This window comes from Sitodiplosis mosellana, unplaced genomic scaffold (assembly GCF_009176505.1).
Source record: "Sitodiplosis mosellana isolate CC-2019 unplaced genomic scaffold, AAFC_SMos_1.0 Smas_scaffold_47, whole genome shotgun sequence".
NCBI classification, from domain to species: domain Eukaryota; kingdom Metazoa; phylum Arthropoda; class Insecta; order Diptera; family Cecidomyiidae; genus Sitodiplosis; species Sitodiplosis mosellana.
The window spans coordinates 2,940,865-2,962,595 of NW_022595289.1; the positions used below are offsets into that span (position 1 = coordinate 2,940,865).

Genomic DNA, 21,731 nt, shown 5'->3' on the forward strand with positions numbered 1-21,731 from the left:
TTTTTCCATGTGAGAGTATTGCTTTATTGATTTTGTAAAGTGTCTTCACAATAAATGAGCAAAATTGGTTCGTTTGAAATTTTAGATATCATCGGTGAGTGAGTGAGTGAGTGAGTGAGTCCGGACCAAACCGAAATCGTTTACATTGACAGAGTGAATTGTGTACATTGCTTAAATTGTAAATACATGTGAAATTCATTCAAAACTATCTTATGTATATACATGAACTTGATCTCTACTGAATTGCGTCATGCGATTTGGTTCAGCTTTTGATCCCTAACAGTATGCATTATTCAATGAAATGGTTTTTGTAAACTGTTTGCTATTGTCTATCTGAGACTCTCGAACTGAGAGACAGTGTCCTTGCATTAAAATCTTATAGAAAATGAGTTATATTACAATTAGTAAATTAGAATCTCAAACAAAGTTCCTAGCAAATATTGTTATGGTCAATCTGTGTGGACGATGTGCTCTTGTCAAAATTTGGATTTTGATTTAGTTTTGGCCGACGCTCCATCCATACGGGTTTGCTCTATTTGATGTTTGTGATCCTTGTGATTGTGGAGCTGCGTTCGAAACGTTGTTTCTGTTTACATTTTGAGCATTCTGGTTTTGATATGTATTTGGATTTTGGGCTGGATTATTGCCACCGGGACGATATGGTGCTTGTGTTGGATACCCTGTGAATTGTAAAATAATATATTTAGTTGATTTACCACGTTGAACTCAACTTATGATAATTAGTAAACAAAAATTATCAGAACATACCACCTGGTCCTGCTCCACTGACTGTAACTTTTGGTTTATCTGCATCGTGTCCATTTTTCTCGTTGAACAAGCCTCCGTAGCGGAAACTATTGATAATGTCTGAAGCACCTCCCCCAGAACCCGATGAGCTACCCCCACGATTTCCTGATAGAGCATTTCGCACCAAAGAATCAGCCAACTGTTGACCTGCAAGATTGAAGGAATACATCAATTTAGTTTAAAATTAAAAAACAATCAGTAAACAAAGTGATTAAGATAGAAATCTCAGAAGTCATTCTGTTATTGATTTGAAGAATTGTTTTCGCTTTATGAAATGCGCTGAACTCAAGTACACGAATAATTTTTATCATGGACAAGTAAAAAAAACCGGTTCAAGGGAATTCAAGTCAAATTTGATTGTCAGAATTCTATTTACCGAAAATTGATGAAATTCCAGACAAAAAGCTTCCTCCGTTATTTGAGCTGGAACCGCCGGACGATGCTGGTTGGGGCTGGGGCTGGGGCTGTTGTCCACCAGCACCTCCTCGTCCGAACAAAATATCAGTCAAACCACCTGAACCACTTGAACTACCCCCAAAGCCACCGGAGCCGGAACCAAAGCCACCACGATTTCCACTTGATCCACGATTTCCGAATGAGTTCAAAATGTCCGAGAAACCGCCGCCGCTTCCTAAAATGCATCATTGAACGTAATAAATAGCTTGTATAGTTTCAATGCTTGTGATAATACTGTCTCATTTGTACTTGTAAAAATACTATCGGTGAGAGTCGTAGCCAAGTAAAGTTAGGTTGCAATATATCGTGCGAAGCAGTCGACTATTAACCATTTTAAAACTTTCGACGCAAATTTATTCTCGAAGAATCACATTTTGTAACAAGTTATAAAAGGCAGAGTTTAGTTTGCCTCTCGCCGATACAACTATCGAAACTTTGATTTAATTCACAAGAAAGATGACAATTTTACTGCAGAAAACTCATGAAACTGTGTAAGTCAACATGAGATTCTTGGGTAAAACTTGCGAAAAAAAAAATATACCTGATACTCCGCGATTGCTGCCGCCGCCAGACAGAGCATTGAATATATCACCATAGCTAAGGCCACCTGAGCCTGAATATATAGAAACAAGTAATCTTATCTTATTAACACACGCAAAAGTAATACTTAGATGCTCGTTACATCAATAAGACTATTTCACTCTTGAAAATAATAACAATCGATTCATACCTGAGCCACCTAGGCCACCACTACCATAACGGTTACCACTATTTCCGCTACTGCCGCCTCCACCGCTGCTACCGCCACTACGCAAAAAGTTGAAAATATCACCGAATGTAGATGAGCCCCCTGATGATGAACCTTTGTTTCTGTCATTTCTGTCATCATATGGGTCTCTGCCTCCGTATGGGTTTCGGTCACGATTGCCGTCGTATGGGTTTGGTGCGCTTGGGTTTCTGTTTCCGTTGTATGGGTCGTATGGGTTTGGTGCGGTCGGGTTTCTGTTTCCGTTGTATGGGTCGTATGGGTTTGGTGCGCTCGGGTTTCTATTTCCACCACCGTATGGGTCGGGGTATTGGTTTCCTGGATTTGGCGCACTCGGTGCACTTGGAGCATTTGGAATGCTTGGATACAAATTTCCACCACTGTTCGGAGCTTGAGGATTTGGTTGCATTGGCGGCGCATTTCCGCCGGAGTTAGATGAAGGCGGTGCATACGGTCGACGTGTCGCAGTATTGTGTGGTGATCCATCTGAATCTTGTCCTAAAATGAATGTTTTTAATCACACAAACATAAGAACTTAAAAGTGAACACGAAAAGAATGAGACAGAAAATAGCCCAAACACAAAACTTAAGCAGAACAAACACAAAAAAAGACTCAAAACAAAAGATAAAGAAGAACAAGAGACAATTAAACAGTTGAGAAAGTCTTTTTCCATATATTTCCATACTGTAATGCAGAAAATGCACAGAAACAAACAAAAAAAATCGCAACAATTGTCGTAATCTTAAATATATAGTTAGTATTTTGTTTAAATAAAATGAAAAGAACAAAATTTAATTCGTGTTTCTCTAGAATTATTCTTATGTTTTACGGTATGCTTGCATATGTATTGTATATATCAGTTGGATTTGACTTGTAACTTCTTCAGTAGATTGACAGAAATTCACATTAAATTATCTCTGTTTTTTCTACACAATTTGTTAAAAAATCAAGAAAAAAAGAATGTCTTCATGAGAAATTGATAGAAAAAGAAGGATTGCCCGAATGATAGTTCTGCATTGGGAAAGAAAAAGCCAGACCATTTTATCAACGAAACTACTACGTATTTCACTCACATTGTATTTTTTTGTGTGTGTGATAAACAAAAAAATGAATCTTATACGAAAAAAACAGGCACTTCGTTGAAAAGAATCAAGAAAAGTTGGCAAAACTCCGTACAAAACGATAATTTGAAAGAAGATTGTGAAAAAAAATACAAATTAAAGTTGTCGACTCGTGGCGAATATTCGAAGCGAATCGGTTTTCTTCCGAAAGAAAAAAGACCGCAATTCTTCTCGAGTAATTTGACGGCATTTGTTTGGTTCGTATGCATTCAACAAGTCAATAAATTATGACTTTTGTATGTTCTACTAAAACGGAAGCAATTTAAGCATGACAATCAATATTTTGTTTTGGCATTTTCTCTCAATTTTTCACAGTATAAAATCAGCCGCAAATAATGCATACACATTTTTCAAAACCGCCATGGCTGTTTTGTTGCGGCTCACGGTCGCAAAACATTCTCATTCGGGCATTTCAAATACACTCTAGCACTAAAGCAATTCCCTAGTACAAATTAAGTATATAGTTTAGAGATAAATCATCACATTCGCATTGAAAACAAGAGAATTTATTACATTTCGTGCACACAAAAAATTGGACGCAAATAAAAAATTAGACTATTTTCTTCCATATTTAAAATTCGTCTCGGATCGATATTGACTACTTTATTATTGTGAATAAGACCATAAATATGCACATCGAAATTGAACAGTCGTGTGTGCAGTTATCATTGTTTTTCTTTCGTTTTTTCTTTCTCCATCTTCTTTTTGTTGCTATTCTCTACATACATAAATACGTTTAGTCTTACTAATTGTTTTGCGAAAAAACACATTTTTGACCGATTTCTTGTATGATTTGTTCCAATGTAACATGGATTTATTAAGTTGCTGCTCATATTTCTACATGCTGCGGTTAATATCATATCAATTAAGAATCGATCTTTAAAAAAATGATGAAAAAGAAAACAACTTAAAGGAAGACCCACCCAATTGAAAATACATTGTTTTTCTTTTCTCTTGGTTTCATAAAATAAAAATCCCTAACCTCAACTCCTTTTAAATATATTGAAAAAAAAATGTTGTGATCGCAAAAGTAACTCTCTAGATAATTGACATTAGAGGCTTATATTGAATTTTGAAGTATCGTGTTTTTGATCTTTAGGCTATTTGTTGTTCCAAGAGAGAAAAAGTGTTTGTTTTTTTCATTGATTCGTGCGTTCCGATTGTGTATAAAATGTGTATGGGACTGGAACAACAAAAGGGTTCAAAAGGTTTTCTATTCTCTTTTTTTTGTACAAAGTGCGATAAAAATCGTTGTTAAATCGTAAATTAGACGGGTTGCCTACTTAGTGGTAGATTCACGTGAAAACCTTGTTCAATTGCATCAATGGCAACATACATTTATATATGTTTATATAATCAACCGACCGAAATTGCACAGGAACCAACGGTTCATGTATCATTATTTATGCATTCAATTTAATCCTATTCAAATATCCATATGATTGGATGTTCAATAATGGACGTGTGCAATGCAACTATGTATCGAATGGATGAGGTTGTTAGCCCGGTTTTAAATGAAACTAGCAAAATAATAAGAACTCCGGTTGGTGTCTGTGTGTGTTTGTTGTGTATAGAGCAATATCAATATCGATTGTGATGCAATGTTGCAAGTGACTTAATGACGAGCATTGGTTAGTATGAATCCGAGCAAAACATTACAAACACTAAGAATGACAATGAACGATGAACGATGCCACGAATTGTCGAAAGTAGCGGCGGCATTTCGTCGGCCACCCTGTTTGTTGTAAAGAAATTGGTCGAGTAGACTGGGCTGACGCGTCGTTGGTCGCGGCGGAAAGATGTTGAACTGTTGGCCGGGTGGCGGAAAACCGAACGCGAACGGAACCTGATATGGATTTACACCGTTTGGATAGTGTTGCGGATTTGATGGATTATTTGGATAATTTTGCGGCATTTGTGGATAAATTGGCTGCTGTGGTGACGCGCGGCCAGATGTTGGGTTTGGCGGGAAGATCGGTAAATTGTTCCACGGCTGATTCGCTTGTGGTACTCGATTAGGATTACCAAATATTTGGTTCGGATCGATTCCTGGATTGTAGTTATTACCCGGATTATAGCCATTCGGTTGTTGTTTATTCCGAGTATTGTCCGGGGCTGGATTCAAACTGGCACCTGCATCATAGATAAAACAAGGAGAGAAAGAGAAAGAAAGAAAGATGCGGTCGAGGTGATTCAATGATTCCATTTTTGTTTCGTTCGTGTGGAAATGACATTGTTTTGAATATATCAAATTATTGTATTCAATCCATGCAATTTTCCGATTCCATTTGTTTTTGTTTTTTCATTTTGAATCATTTCAAAGTGCAGTGCAACCCAATATCGATGTGTTTTTGTTTTTGTTTGTGTGTGTGTGTGTGTGTGATGTGTATCGTTGATGATTTGGTTTGTGTGCGAGTTTATCGTGCGAAATGTTTTGTTCAATTTAGGCCCCCCAAAGGAAATACAATAGACGAACACAATTAGAAAGTCAAAATTTTGCATGCCTAACCATATTCAAATTTCGCTTACCCGGTGAATTGTTCACGGTGCTCGACTTTTTACATGTTGGGTATGAACCGCATTCCTTTCCCTCTTGTTGGCTCCAGCTGCACGAATCACTGGCAATAACGCAAGACTCACTCGGCAAACAACCTATGTCCTTGCACGTACGACCATATTCTGCGTGACAAAAGCGAAAGAGAGAGGAAATTGTATGGAGAAAACCCAATTCGTTTTTAGTTTGCCATTTGATTTCAGTCGCGAGTTTAGTGGTCACAATACTTACTTGAGAATGCATTTGCTGAGCAAACAACAGCTGCCAGCAGAAGCAGGGTATGAGTCAAATCCATCGTTATCTTCATGACAACGGAATCGTCTTTTTGGTTATCTGAAACAAATGGAGAAGATATTTATAAATTTATGTGCGCACATATGCTGATAACAAAGGACATTTCAACGACATCCAAAAATATGCTTGAAATTCATTCATGTACAGATATGAATTGTGTAGGTAATCATAATACCTTTGCTTTGTTTTGCTTACTATTCAAATGTATTGACGGGTTATTTCTCTCGTCTGCACATTAATGAATGTCAAAGAGGAAAATTCATGAACGGAAAATAGCAGAAGCCAAACTTCTTCGATAAGAACAAAAAACAAAGACTGAGCTGTCGATTCCATGCGTATGAAATGGTTCGAAACTAATATATTAATATGTTTGGAAGTTGTGACACATGCATCGCGTGGGCCACTGGCAAGCCCTTTGAAGGGAGGAGTGTTGCAAACTACCCGTATCTGGAGACGACGTCGATAAAATTGTATATTGATAGAGAGCTCTTATATGGCAATTGTGCATGACGGTTTGCCGAGGGGCAAAAGCATCGTCACGAATAACATGACGTACAACATATTTTATGTTGCTGCTGAAATGCTGCAGGCCAACAAATAAGATGCCCTTTGCTGCGAATCATCTGAAGCTTTATTACGAATCCCGTTGCCCATCCGTTCATTCATTCACGCTACCATATACTAGTATAGTCGAAAACTTCTTCGATCACACATGTTCCGCTGTGCGCCACACATATTTGTGTGATTTCTAATAAAACACGTTTTGATTCTGGATTTTTGTCGCTTCCGCTTCTCTCATCTTCTTAGTTGTTTTTTTTTCGCATTTGATCGTGTGTGATTTATCGATAAATAATTCATATTCGTATCTCGTGTACGCGATAAATCAATTCCATCCAAAGGAAAGAAATATTGCTATATTTTCTGAATTTTCTTCTCGTAAAACTTCTGTTGTTCTCGAAGCATGAACAACAGCAACGACAGCAACAACAATCGTAATAATAAGAATAGAAAAGAGAAGAAAAACTGTCGGAAAATTGCCGACGTATGAAGTAGTGGAAGGTTGTGCTGGTGATATCAGCCATTGGCAATGTTGTTTATAAACTATTTTCGATGGTGATGATTGAGTAGGGCAATCATTGACTAAGAACTTTTCTCCGTATGTACGTCTTTGTGTATGTGTGAGCGCGCTTTTCGTTTCCTGATAATACTGGATAAGATTTATTTTATATGGATTCTATACTTAAGCTCTTTCTCTCATCTCTTTATTACGCTACGATGTTCGCATCCAATTCCGAATATAAAACCGAATGATAATGGCAAATATTAATAGCAGTTCAGTTTTTTTTCTTTATCGATTTCTACTCCACGATACGTTACGACTCTATACTGTAATCTCACATTATCTAGAAAATCCATTTGCAGAATCCATTTCTGCAGTGGCTGCCATACTATTTTAAAACCATTCGATTCAATTTCAGTTGGGGGATTTCTTAAATTAATATTGATTTTCATGCTACTCGACAGACGGCAAATTGTGTGTCTTCTGCTGAAACCACAACATTTGTTGCGGTTCAATGAGTCTGCATAATAGTTTTATCATCGAAAATGATGAACGACGCAGCCATGAAATTCAAATTACTTAAACTCATTTGCCAAGCAGAACGATGCTGGTTGGCTGTTGTTACACGCAAAACCGATGTCTGGGACGCAACATTTTGATTAAAAACGGACGAAAGGACTGGTGTGGGCAAATGATTTAAAGCGATTGCTTTAAATGCAAATACCCCCTTTTAACTAACAACAATTCTACATTTTGAACAGGCCAAATCCCAACCGACCTCATTCGGCCCAATTGTATAACATTCACAAAAGCGGATGTAAAATTCGATTAACACCTTTGAATAAACACAGAACGAAGCTCAATACAAAAGTGCTTTTGAAAGGTGAATTAATGGTTAAAGTTTTTTTCTCGGAGTTATTGTGTACACGTCGAATTCATGACTTACAAAAATGGAACTATTGAAAATGATCTGAAATGAAATAAATCAAAACTTTGAACAAAAACAAACTTTTTTTCCGCACTCTCTCTCTCTAGAAATAGCAATTGAGAACAGGGATGTGGAATAATTGCATACGGAGAGAGATTAATCTCGGTTGTTGTTTACATATCATTTAAAATCGTAGTGCGCATTGCACACACAGACCGAATGATTTTAATCGTTTTGGTCATTACGTTCAATTAGTGGCTATTGAATCAATTAATTCACACGGAAACTCGAATCGACGGCGACTATTTTATCGCTCATGATGGTTCCATTTTAGATTACATCAAAAAAAAATTGACCATCAAATTGCGTCGTTTACTTTCCAACACACACGCTCACACGTACTCAACACTAACATTAACACGAGGGCCAGACAACTCAATACACTGAACACTTATCGCTTCGATTCTTCGTCACTTCTTCTCTTTTAATTTCGTTGTTGTTTTTGTTGTTGCTGTTGAACTATGTGCCACTGCTGCTGATAAACACAAGATTTTTCGGTCCAGAATGACTGTCATTCCGGGTTTTTAATGGAAAAGAAAAACAAAAAAATCCGAGAATAACTCTATAAACAAAGTTAAAAATGTGTTTTTTTGTTTGTAAAATGGGAATTACCCGAAAGTATTGGTTGGTGTTGCGATCAAAACTGTTTCACTTCACACTAATGACGCAGACGGGGAAGACTTTAACAGCATCTGTTCTACAGCACCAATTAAACGAAACTGAATGAGTTAGCGGCGACAAGCTTAAGTACGGCAAGCTTTTTATGCGACTTTTTCAAACTGTTCATTGTGTTGTAGTATTTGTGCAAACAACGAGAGAGAAGCATGTGTCGCGCTATCTGAGTGCTGTTGTCTTCTCATTCAATCACAAATTAACTTTTTCTATTTCGTACGACTATTGTGCGAGATGCTTGCGTTGTGATTGTGATTGTGAGAGTTTTATAAAAATGAATCGCGTTTCATTCGTGGAATAAATGTAAATCTCTTCATTAAAAACACAATTTCGGTATGTTTTCAATCGAGAAATTGCATTACTCTAACGTTGTATCTGGGAGTCTGACTGTGTGTGCTTCAATTTTATTCGTCGCATTTTCAATTTCGATTATTATTACTCAAATGATATGCAATAATCATTCATTTTCATTTGTTCGCCTTAAATAAAATAAATTGATTTGACTGAATCGGCTCTACGAACAATTTAAATACATCGTCTCTTTGCAATAGTCAGAATTGCTTGTTTTGTTGGCAATTTAACTTGATATGAAATTCAAATTCTTCGAATTCACTGACGACACTTGTTTCATACAGACGAACAAAAAAAAAGACGAAACCACATATCATTTTGTAGCAGCGATTATTGAGTCTTATGAGTTTAACTCTCATGACCTTCTATAAGTCGCCGCTGCCGCTTCATCATAGATCATGCGTCTGTTGCGGTTGTTCGACTCCAAAAATGGCATTTCAAGTTTTTGTTATGTTTCAACGATCAACACACGCAAAAATCCATTTATTATCCGACGTGCGTGTGTACACCGATTCGGGTTTATATGTGTCAGTGTTTGTGCGCGCGCGAGAGAACCTATTCAATGAAGCGTGAACCAAAACGAACTCATTATCTCGATTAGATTTTGATTATTCGAATTCAACGTAGTATCAAATGCATCTTATTAACACAATTTAAAGTTTGTTGCAAATTATCACCGTATTGTTTTCGGAACGTTTTCATTCTTTCAACTTGATGTGATTCAGATAATGAAGTGTTTACGTGAGAGGTTCGTGATCAATAAGTTATGAAAAAGTGGGCCGAGAGAATAACTCTATTCAGAGCATCCGGTAGACATAAATCATAGCGAAAAAAATTGCACGCTTCGCGGCATAACGATCGAAACTTTTTCTACAATTCTTCTACACTTAGACACACTCGCTACTCCTGTCTCAGATGTAAATTATATTAATTGATTCCATTAGAATATATGGAAAGAAAATGGAAAACGCTAACAGCGCTGCATACGCAGAACAAATATAATAAAATTAGCAAACATATTGTGACATTGTTCGTCCACATTTCAAGCAATTGTTTGCATAAGCATAAGCATAACCATTTGCATATGCGTTTCTGAACATCATTCTATCGTTTGGAATGGAAGGGATTCTATTTTAAGTCTTTCGCAAGACGTAAAACTTTTTCTCGAATCACGACTGTCATTTCGTTTTGACGTAATTCAGGCAGACGTAACCATCAATCTATTTACAGTGAGATGTGATGCGTCTGTATATCAGCGCCAACGAGTGGGACACTTTGCAATTGTTTGATGTCACCATGATGTTCATGCCGAGAACATTTGGCTCAGTCTGTGTGTATATGTGTTTTTTTTCGCCAGGCGTCGTGGTTAGATGATTGGAAGCCGACGTAGTGTTTTGCTGGTTTGCTACGTGCGTGCGCGCATTCGCTCACTCGAAAATGAGAGAATATCGCCATAAAATATTGTTGAAAAGTTTTGCCATTCATTCATGAGCGTCTAAATATTTGACCGGAAAGGAGTCACAAACTTTTGTGTCATTACACTGTGAATGACACCAAAGAGACGTGGAAAAATCGAATAACGACCGTCACATGTTTAGAAGGTACTTACGATTGCCCGAACCAACGAAATAAAGTAATTTAATAAATTGTCAACAAAAGAAAGTAGTTCATGCGAAAAAATATTCCACAATGTCGAGGAAATGAGCAAGCGGGCGAGTGAGCCAGCTAGCAAACGAACGAAAAAGCGAAATGTATTTTCGTAAAAGATTGTGTGTCGTCGTCGTTATTGTCGTTGTTGCTGTCTTCTTTGGAAAAGCAAACGACATGCTATTCAAAGCTAATATGGAAATAGTTGGGTGGTAGAAAAAAACGGGCAAAAGGAGGAACACAACATTTGAAAATTTTCATTTCGACAACATCGTAGTTTTTGGCAGTTACGTCGACTGTAAGTGGCTGAAAGACGACCAAGAGTTTGTTGTTCGGTGTGTGTATCGTTTTGTTGCTTTCGGACGAAGTTTTTATTTGAAAAACATAAAGTACTAAAGAGATACATCATTTTGCTGATATAAAGACAGATATGCCCATCAGTTGAGGATTTCTCTCATGGTATAGTTTCTTCTGCACTGGAATAATCAGAAAAAAAGGACGTGGAGAGAAGTGGAAATCTTTTTGGAGCGTTACCAAATCGACAAAGTGTAAAAAATGCAATAAAAAATGATTTCTTCGCAAAAGGATGTCTTGTTTGGTACTAAAAGGATCGTTCGGAATAACACCACTAAATGGAGAAAAGACCATATTCATCCAAATTGGCCTATTGATCACAACACCGAGTTAATTCCCATACATTTGTAAATAAATGTGCGGGCCGAATAATAAAATGTATGAAAAAAATAGAAGAAGAAAAATGGAAAGAAAAACCAATTCAAATTCCTGAAATATTTTATCCAACGCTAAATCGCTAGTCCAATAAAAGTCATCGTGCAAAGGCGGAACTCAGGCGAGCGAAAAAGCGGCGCAGCAAGATTCATATCGTTTTGCTTTTGCTTTTGCTTTCGGTATTACGAATTACACAGAACATTATGTGAAAATGTGCATTCGTTATTGCCAGTCGCCACTAGGCGGATAAAGGTTGTGCTCCGTGGCTTTTTTTGTTCGGTTCGCTTCGGTTTGGTTTGGGTTGGTGTATGCTATGATAAACATTTCCAATTCGTTTCATAATGCATACTTCAGTACTTTTTTGCACGTACAATGAAATACAATAAATGAGCGCGGGTAACGAGGAGCGAGACGGCCTACTTTAAATATATCCACACACACACATACACACACTTGTACAAGCCGCTTTTGATCCGTTGCCAAAAATAATGTTTTTCCATCATTAATATTTTTGGCGAAATGTTGGTTTTTTCACTTGTTTTCAATCCTTCTGTACGATACTCGATGACGACAATAGATTCGGCATTTTTTTTTTCGTGTTCAGTTGAGTCGCATTCTCGATACAGCTGTACACAATGCACATCTTCAATTTCTTTGCATTCTATCTCTTTCATTTTGACGTGACCTCGTTCGAGTTTTTTTATTTTTTCTGTGCTGCTGCTTCGTTTTTTTTTTGTCAGCGAGTTTTCTACGTTGCATAAATATTTCGTTTGTCATTATTTTCGTTGCGAATCTGTTTCACACGGTGTTATTCCATTCGGATGTGCTCAGGATTTTCTTTGAGATGCGCATTCACCAGTCATAATTCGAACAGTTTATTTGAATTGAAATCACTATGCTCTCTCAAGAAAATGAAATAAACATCGAACACAAAAACAGAGCGAGAGAAAGAAATGAACGAACATGAAATATATTTATTTGCTGACAGAAATGCGCTCCGTCTGAAGTGAATCATGGTGGGGAAATCGGTTTTTGGTTTCATACAAATTTAAATAATTTCCGTATCACTGTTCGCTGAGATTTCATGAAATGGTGAGAGAGAGAGAGAGAGAGAGAGAGAAAGAAAATAAAGAAATTCCAAATCCGGTCCGGTTTCGTATCGTATCGTATCGGGGAGACTGACTGCATGAACTTTTGCCAGGTTTTTGATATTCTTTATGCAGTCGTTTATCTAGCGACAGAAACATTTGTGCCATGCTTCATGACTTCTGTGTTCAACAGTCGAATAATAAAAAATGCAACAAAATCTCAAGTTGTTCTCGGTTGCCAGCCAGTTAGTCAGTGTGTGCTTCGCTCCGAACCCGAAATCCCCAATTTTGGTTGTAGTATGTGTTTCTCTGTGCCAGCCAAAAATTGTAATATCATTTTTTGAAGTGGCATATCCATAAATAGACTCTCAGCCGTATAATCATAGACCCGACCAACATTGATAAATGCACGCTCCATGAATATCTATCATCGATTTAAGTGGATAGACTCCGGATTTGCATTTTACGAAGTCAAATCGTATATGTTGCACTTTTGCACTTTGCAGTTTTGCTGTGAGCTCAGATTGTGACTTTGAGAAATTTTATGCAAATTTGTGCTGTCTACATGTTAGGCATGTCTCTCACTTACAGCAGCAGTCAACAGAAACACTTGTAGAAAATGCCTTTCGTATTAATTATTCTTAAAGCAAAACTCTTGCCACTTGGCAAATCCAAATAAATATTAGGGGCTTGGTGCAATAAATACACTCGGCAAACGAAATATGCTGGCTATCACATCGGTATATCCACTTTGTTTTAAGTGACTTTATTATTAAACCTTTCGAGTGGCACTATTTTAATGCAAATATGTGAGGCAAATGGAAAAGTGTTGTCCGAAAAATATGCAAATGTTTTTTTTATTCGGAGGAAAAGTCAACCGTCGGACAAGTGCCGAGAGAGTGGAAAGCAGTTTTCTGACATTCATTAAATTCAAATCGGTCGCAGCACTTTGGCCGAGCGGCACAGTGCGCGCGGCAAAATGAGCCAATGAAATTCAAAGTGGGACAATGTTCTTTTTTTTCTCATCTCAAATGGAACGAAAAAGCCACTGGTACTATGAAAGCAATTAGTTTCCAAATTGCTTAAATAAATAGAGAGAAAATTTTTGGCGGATAAGCCATTCCGGATATTTGACACTGAATTTTGCCCGGCACTTGCAGATTTTTCCATTTTAATCGGTTCACAAGTTTATCGTCAGAATAAAAAGCATTACAGTTTAAAAACAAAAATGGAAATGGTCGTGGTGAGAGGCGGCCAAAATTGTCCACTCTGAAATGGTTTGCTCTATAGTGATGCGGTTTAGCTTATAGCGCATTTTATAACCGTTAATAACGGTCCGTTATGAAGTAAACATCACAAATTCCTTCACGAGAAAAAAATTCGGTGATGATCAAAGGTGATTCGCTTGAAAAATTCCCAAAATGACGTAATCGATCTGTATTCATTACATTGAAAACAAATCAAATTTAGAACGTGAAACATGCTCAAGTGGCATGTGAATCAGCAATATGTTATTTAAAATTCCTGAACATCTGTCCAAATAATAAACTAGCTCAATGTGTGCCGCGTTTTCTTTTCTGAATCACGCTATTCTACAAAGTAAGGAGAAAGAAGAAATTATGGATGAACACGAATAACGGCATAATGAAATTAAAAACTAATAATTACATAATTTATTCGTGCATGTGTGCTTTCATTTTCACATTGTTTATTTATTTGGATTTGATTCGAAACCACTGTTTACATTAAACGGGACAGGTTGACATGCTGAAAGGCAATGCTCGAAAATAATTTTTATCTATTTGTTATGTTCACCGTTTTGTCAAATCAATTATCGCGCTAAAGCGAAAATGGAGCATGAACATCACACAACATTATGTACACCACAGGCCATAAGTTTGGATACCCCTATGAATGAATTTGGCCCAAAATTTTTAAATTTCAAACCTCTTGTCCAATTTCAACATGCTATACGTCGTTGGAAAGGTCTCAGAGAGTACGTATCATTTTTGGTATTAAACATCAAAATCGGCGAGCTTTTGGCCAAGATATGGCTGATTGAAGATTTCGGCCAAAAATTACAAACGGCCATATCTTGGCCAAATGCCGGCCGATTTTGATGTTTAATACCAAAAATCACATCTACTTTTCAAGACCTTTCCAATGGCGTATTTAACTTTTTAATCCGATGGCCCGTTTAAGACTTCGATTTTGGCTCCCACAGCTCAAAGGCCAAAAGATGGCCATAGGCCGGCCAAATGTTATCTTCCAAATCATCCATTCGGTCAGAATTTCGATATATTTTCATATCCAATACTAAATTTCAAGTGAAACTGTTCAAAAAGCGTAGAAACAAACGTTTCATAGGGGTATCCAAACTTATGGCCTGTGGTGTAGGTATGATGATATTTTTTTCTCGGTATCTATTTTTTGCCTCTCATTTATTTTCAAAAGCATGTCCCATATGAAAACGAGCTCAGTAGAGTGGCGGCGGCGGCGGCGGCGGCGGCGGCAGAGGCAGCGGCATGGGCGTTTGCATCGCTCTATTTTCCAAAGAGACTAATAAAATTGTTGAACATGACGATAACATTCACGTAATTTGTCATTTTCATTTGGAGTGAATGTGTGTGTCCGCTTTTTTCCATTCGTTTGCTGCAGCACTCTTTTACGAAAGATGAATGCACTGGGGATCGAGCGCCGAATCAGATAAACAGATAGTGAATGAGTGTGTGTGAGTTTGTATGCGCTTCGGAAGCGAATGGCGAAGAAGAATTAAAATGTCAAAAAGAATTATCGAGTGCATTAGCCAAAAATAGTTGGAATGCCTTTGGGTATCATCGTTGAAATTACCGTGTCTGACAATTCGAGCGCCGTTTCACTTTTGGTGGTATCGAACAAAGACTTTTAATTTCCATGCACCAGCCATTTCCCCATTTCGTTTCGACAGACGACTGCACGGCCAACAATTAAATGTTGCAAGTGAATAATAAACATTTCAAAGAGCATAAATTTTCTAACACACAAAGGATGCCTCGGGTGAATAGCAAGGATACGGTGTATTAAATTTATCTTTGTTTCGCACATTCTCTCCCATTTTCATTTCGTATTTTCACAAGTGCCCTTTGCACTCCCGCTCACTCACTACACTACACTCGCAGCACCAGTACAAACAGAAGCCGCCTGAGAGTAGCAAGCAGAGAAAAAAAGTCTATTCCCATTTTAAAACACAATAACAAACCAAAAACTTCCAAATTTTCCTTGTTAATTGCAGCAACAGAAGCAGCAGCGACGGTACAACCATCAACGCATTGCATGGAAAATGTTTTCGGTACATTTTTCATAGGTTTTGTGATGATCGTGACACAACAGCATTTATTCCGTCGAGCAGAATTTTCAGACAGATTTATTCGGTGAATACGGTAAATGCGAAAATAATTTGGAAACTGTGGAACAAAACGGGAACCTTTTAAATTTTTAATGTTAATTACTCGTCGTGTTTTACTTCGATGCTTGACTTTATCGTTATGATGCGAGGCGGTATTTTCCATCGTTCATTTGTCGTCGCATAGTTTGCTCGCTTTGTGTGTGTGTGTGTGTTTGTGTGCGCATCGGTGTTCGCACCTAATCCAGAAAGCAATTAACACTGCTAGTGAAGCGAAGCGGAAACAAATCACACGGTGCACATACACACACATCGAGCCGATGTCAGCTCTCATTCAAAATCAATACAATCACCACATAATGTTTGAGTCAACATGTGACACGTATGCACTTTGGCACACACCAAAAACATAAAACAACGGCCCAGCGTGTGAGAGAGAAGCGAATGAGTCAAATCAAGTCGGCAATAGTGCGTGCAGAAAGATGTTAATGCATCAAAAGCAAACAAATTCATGTGTGAATTGACGCTTTTGAGTATTGTGTCAATGACAAAATCCAATCCAATGCAATGCACTTTCATGAAATTCAATGTGATCGGGAAATTTGATTCGGAAGTACTATATGAATAAATGATGCGTTTCAGAATGCAACTGCTAGATTTGAGTGTATATATGTGTGTGTGTGTGTGTATGTGCAACGCTGCCGATAATATCGGTAGATTTGCATTCATTCATACGAATGCAGTCTTAAATGATTTTCCTTTATGCGACGACGATCCAGTCATAAGGACTGCTGGTGCATCCGGATTCAATTTTCATTTTCCTCGATAAAGCAGCAACACACACTACGGTATGGTTGCTTGCATATCCATACCCACAGAGAGTCCACTTTGGAGAGACATGGAGCGACCGTCGACTCGTTTTCAATGCATAAATTTTGGTCAAGTGGCAAACCAAAAACGGCACTAAAACAAGACACAACATACCATACCATATCTACTAGGTACCGATGCTTCATATCCATTTCCATATTCCGAGCCTTTAAACCACTTACTGTACCCGTAACGCCGCAATAATGCACTGCATCCGCAATTAACAGACATGCAATTAAAAACTCTCTCAAACTAAATTCATAACGGTTTTATTAATGCACTGGTGGCAATCAAATGTCCCGAGCAATGAAAAAAACACACGACATGCTTCTTTTTTCCCACTGCTCTCCATCGTATTTGGTGACGAGTTAGTGGAAGTTGTAGAGCAACGCGTGTGGCGTTGTGAATTTATTAAATTACACGAAAGCAATGGCTCGGCAAGCGGCAACCCAATAATATTCCAAGTGAAACTGAAGTATTATGAAACGATCAAATTCGTTGAGCGCAAGTTAGAGACGGTGAAATTTGCTTCGTATTGAATTACCCTTAGCGTGCTCACCGTATGTGATACATATATATGTGTGTGGTCTCTGAACACTCTAAAGAAACTGGCAATTCCAAAAGTTTCGTAATGAATTTTTTATGCACTCGTACCGGCAACAGCAACCAGAGCGATACAATGTGCACTTGAGAGATTGATTTGCTGCCACCGAAACGCGAAAACTAACCCAAAATCACACCACCTCACAAATAATGACAATATGTTTCGTGGCTGCGTGATGCGATTTAGTTTTCGTGTAGACACAAAATTAAATTGACTGTACAATCTTATCATGGAAAAGTCATTAGATCATAAGGTGAGCTGTAGCAGAGCACAGCGACAGCATAATGATTCCTTGTGAGAAGACGCATATATCAATGTCAACGTCGTGTATATAACGTGACTTTACAACGTAGCATAACACATGTATGATGTGTTTTATCCATTTTGTGTGCGATATCAATTTTTTTTGTCGTCCTTCTTCGTTCGTTTATATTCTCGAGTCGTCATTGCAAGTTGCTCTCTCTCTCTCTTCTCTCCTCTCCTCCTGTCGGTGTCTGGCTGGTGTGTCGAGATTGAAAACCGTTTGCAATATCATATATACACACACATTTGACACAGTGTCACTTGCACTCGGGATGATTTTCAACGTTGTGCAAACAGTTTTGACACACAATCAACTTTTACTATCATAGCGAATGAGAATGAGACATGGAACTCTGGCGCATATATGGTGCAAGTTTTTGGAACAAAGACAGCACCGAAAAAAGTTAATATTTGTGTAATTACACTATTTGACTATGCAACGGAAAGTTTGTTCCAGTTAAACGAAAAATGTCGTTCAATCTCTCGAATGATACAATAAAATGGAAGTCACAATCGAGAATCTAACAAAAATATCCCATTAATTTGATTGTTTGACTTCGTTTGCATGGTATTCTTGTGATAGGAAATATTAACAAACCTCCGGAGATATGGGGTTTTTGGGGCGATTATTTTGAGTAAGCTTGTCGGTCGGCGGGCCGGTTGGTCGAATGAAATACACAGTGCACTTGTTTCGGTGTGTTCGTTCAATCGAAGATTTCCTTTTAATTAACTATCAAACAAGAAACTTGAATCGCCGCATCGTTATGCACACAAAACCCCAAATTAGGTTATCGCAAGTTATTTAAAGCGGTGGAATGGATATTTTGGATCGGCGATGCAGCTCGATATTTATTGGATAAGTGGCGCAAATATACATACAACCAAAGAATACAGACAGTATAGCATATACAAGCGATTTTCGGCATTGCATGCTACTGCACAATCATGATTTCTATTTCAAAAACCGTTTTGTGCTCCATTTTCGGGGAAGGTCACATCAATTTTACACCCCCGCGTACATTGAATTGAATTGAACTAGAGCAGAATAGAGTGGAGTGGTGCGGAGCGGAGCGGAACGGCGTGGATATGGCATTGTGTGCCCAATACACATTATTCATGTATTCAAGTGTTTGCCTGAAACGAGCATAATTAGCCATGTTGAACATCGGACAGCGCCATCGCTGGTGCGCAATTTCTTTCTGGAGGACAATGCACCTGATTCTGATGTAATTCCAAACCGAAATCAGCTTAATATTAAACATACACAAATACACACACACACACACCAAACCGGCCACCTGCCCCCAATGTTAGCTCAAATGCAATGTGAATGCTGTAATGAAGCGTTGGGAGCGTCAAAAATGTATGTCATAAATCAAAGTGAATTTATGTATATCGATGCGGGTTTCAATGTCGATCAAATTAAATGAAAATTTCATTCCATTTGCAAAGTCCACTTGATTTCCACGCTTCCGCCGAGCATTCGGTTCAGTATTCGCGATGTAATGAATTGCCAATGCCAATATTTGCAGGCAAACAAAGCTAACGGTGGTAAATAGAACCCGTGTGGAAATTTTTAACTGACTAGTCAGTCGATTAATTTGGGACATTTTGACTGACTAAAAGTGATTGTCTCGAACAAAATAAGCAACTGCAGTTAACTTTGATCACAAATCACTCTTAGTCAAAATGTTTCAAATTAGTCGACTGACTGAAAGAATAACTAAACGTGATTGTCTCCATACAAAACGCATGATTTCAATCAACTTAGTCAGTTTTAGTTGTGTATCACTACATACAGTTACATACAACTGAGTGACTGTTAGTCATTTTATTTGCACACGGGAATCATTTGATAGCAACGAATTGATTCGGCAGCGGAAAAAAAAGCGAGAAAAAAGCTGTAGTCGATGGCAAAAAGCGATTCGCAACATTTATTTCAGTGAAATCGTTTTATATTTCGGTGCCGGTTGATTTTTAATCTATTTTTAATCCAGAATGGGAAGAGAGATGAGCCCAAACACCATTTGCATTGTTAATCGTGGTGACAGCATTTCGTGCGGTGCCATGACGCGAGCACGATTTGTTTTCGTAATCACGTTTTCACGTATACAATGTTTTCGCTCCCATCCGGAAGGTGAAAACAATGCGCTCGGAAAACGATCTAAACGATTCAATGAAATGAATCATACGTGCGGTAAGTGTTCGGCACTTTTATGGTTGTACCATGTGCACCATACACACATCTCTCTGTCTCGCTGTCGCTCTCGCTCTTCGTGTACTCGCAGCGATAATTTATTCACCGAGAAACAACGACAATCGCCCAACTATAAATACACTGAAACGAAAGTACATGATTGCACCCGCTCGCAATCTATCTCTCGGTGGGCAAGACCAGCCAAGCATCTTCACCACCAGTTTCATGTTCTTCCTTTCATCTCTCCTCCGCAAAGCGGCTCACACTCTCGTTCGTTCATTCGCTCGATGCACGGATGCATGTTTGTTCACGGATGCGATGAAATAGAATCCTTTTTTTTTAAAATGCAAACACACGAATCCTAGGATTCTAGCTAGTCGAATTTTTTTCTGCCTTAAATTGAATAGATTACCCACTGTGCAATGCGCAACAACAGTGACTTAGTATGAACAGTAAACAGAGCGTCAGCAACGAAAACAACAACAAAATATGCTCCATCGTCACACAGCCTCCGCACGTTTATGTTTATTGTTTTCATTTATTTTTCGTCGTTTTCGCATTTCTTTTTTTCAGTTTGAACAATAAATTTTGATGGGCCAGTAAATGAAAATAATGGGCCACAAAGCGATGAAAAAGGGCCGACTCATGGCAAAAAGTCACAAAAACCACATTTTAATTTAAAATTTCACACCTTCTTTTTGCTGGTTTAACACACACACACACACACACACACTCACACCGACGCATGCACACAACATGAATCAATTTTCATATGAAAGCCGCCTGCCAACGCCAAACACCACACTTATTTTTATTACGGAAATTCAAATAATTTTGGTGGTATTTCAGTCTGCTGTGTCATCCGATTAACATTTCAATGAGGAAACTGGCGAAACGGTGATGATTGGCGGAAAATCGTCGAACAAATTGTGATATTTTCGGTCATTCAACAATCCATACCTATGATATGGACATAAAATTATGAAATTTGGCTCTCTCTCTCTCTCTCCCACTCTATTCATATTTCAACCTATTGTCGTTTAATGAGGAAGAAAATAATGAATGAATTTTATTTGCGTCCTATCGATGCACTCAATCGAACTGGCGGAAAATCAATTGAGTGGTAAAATAATTGAAAATGCATTCCATTGTGAGCTGAAAATTCGAACAACTCAATAAATGCTGCCAATATAATCGTTGTGCAGCTAGAGAGGATTTTTCATTCTTCTTATCTCATCTCATTCGTTTCCGGTATTTTGAGCTGGCACACATTTGCAGTCCGCTACCCATTTCAAGTGTCAAATCTTCATGTCCGTCGTTTTTATGCCAATTAACTCAACAACAATTATCACATTTTATTGCGCTTTCAATTTTTATCGAAGCTTAAACATAAAATCAGCACAATGCTCTTCTTCAACCGCCATTCAATTCCAAATTCCATTCGCTTGTTGTTGTGTTGTGTTTTTTCAATCCATTTTACGTTATATGCCTGTGGTTGGCAGTTGTTTATGTGATTTGTATGTAAAAAACATTTTATATCGAATCGATCAAATTCAAAATTGATTGCTCTGGTTGGCTTTTTTTGTGGCTGTCTTTCACAATGTCGATCCGATATTTGCCAGTGCGCACAGCATAAGCAAATTGGAACAGTTTGACTGGTGTATGTGTGCATCTATTTTTGAGGATAAATAAACATTTTGCATTTTGGCAACATTTCGTCGTCGTTTTGGTTTCTGCGTTTTTCATGCACGAAATATTCCCGAACGATTAGAATTTGGCGAAAGTTGTGTTCATCTTTTTTCCCCGTCTTTTTTTTCCTGCCTCTCGTACATACATCAAGT

General features: G+C 38.0%; 1 protein-coding gene across 4 annotated transcripts in view; it reads right to left on the bottom strand.

Moving 5' to 3' along the window:
• Positions 1-21,731, bottom strand: part of LOC129570026 (uncharacterized transmembrane protein DDB_G0289901) — a 31,383-nt gene continuing 9,652 nt past the window's right edge. Inside the window, exons 1-9 of one of the 4 annotated variants that reach the window (XM_055449383.1) lie at positions 8,660-9,105; positions 8,401-8,555; positions 5,937-6,038; positions 5,681-5,830; positions 1,994-2,527; positions 1,805-1,876; positions 1,184-1,438; positions 769-954; positions 1-680 (exon numbers count right to left, since the gene is read on the bottom strand). In XM_055449383.1, coding sequence (XP_055305358.1) covers positions 496-680; positions 769-954; positions 1,184-1,438; positions 1,805-1,876; positions 1,994-2,527; positions 5,681-5,830; positions 5,937-6,012 — 1,458 coding nt within the window. In that variant the 5' untranslated portion in view covers positions 6,013-6,038; positions 8,401-8,555; positions 8,660-9,105 and the 3' untranslated portion in view covers positions 1-495. Of the gene's footprint in view, positions 681-768; positions 955-1,183; positions 1,439-1,804; positions 1,877-1,993; positions 2,528-5,680; positions 5,831-5,936; positions 6,039-8,389; positions 8,556-8,659; positions 9,106-21,731 lie in introns of those variants that run through there. The other 3 variants (XM_055449381.1, XM_055449382.1, XM_055449384.1) reach the window with 3 other exon arrangements.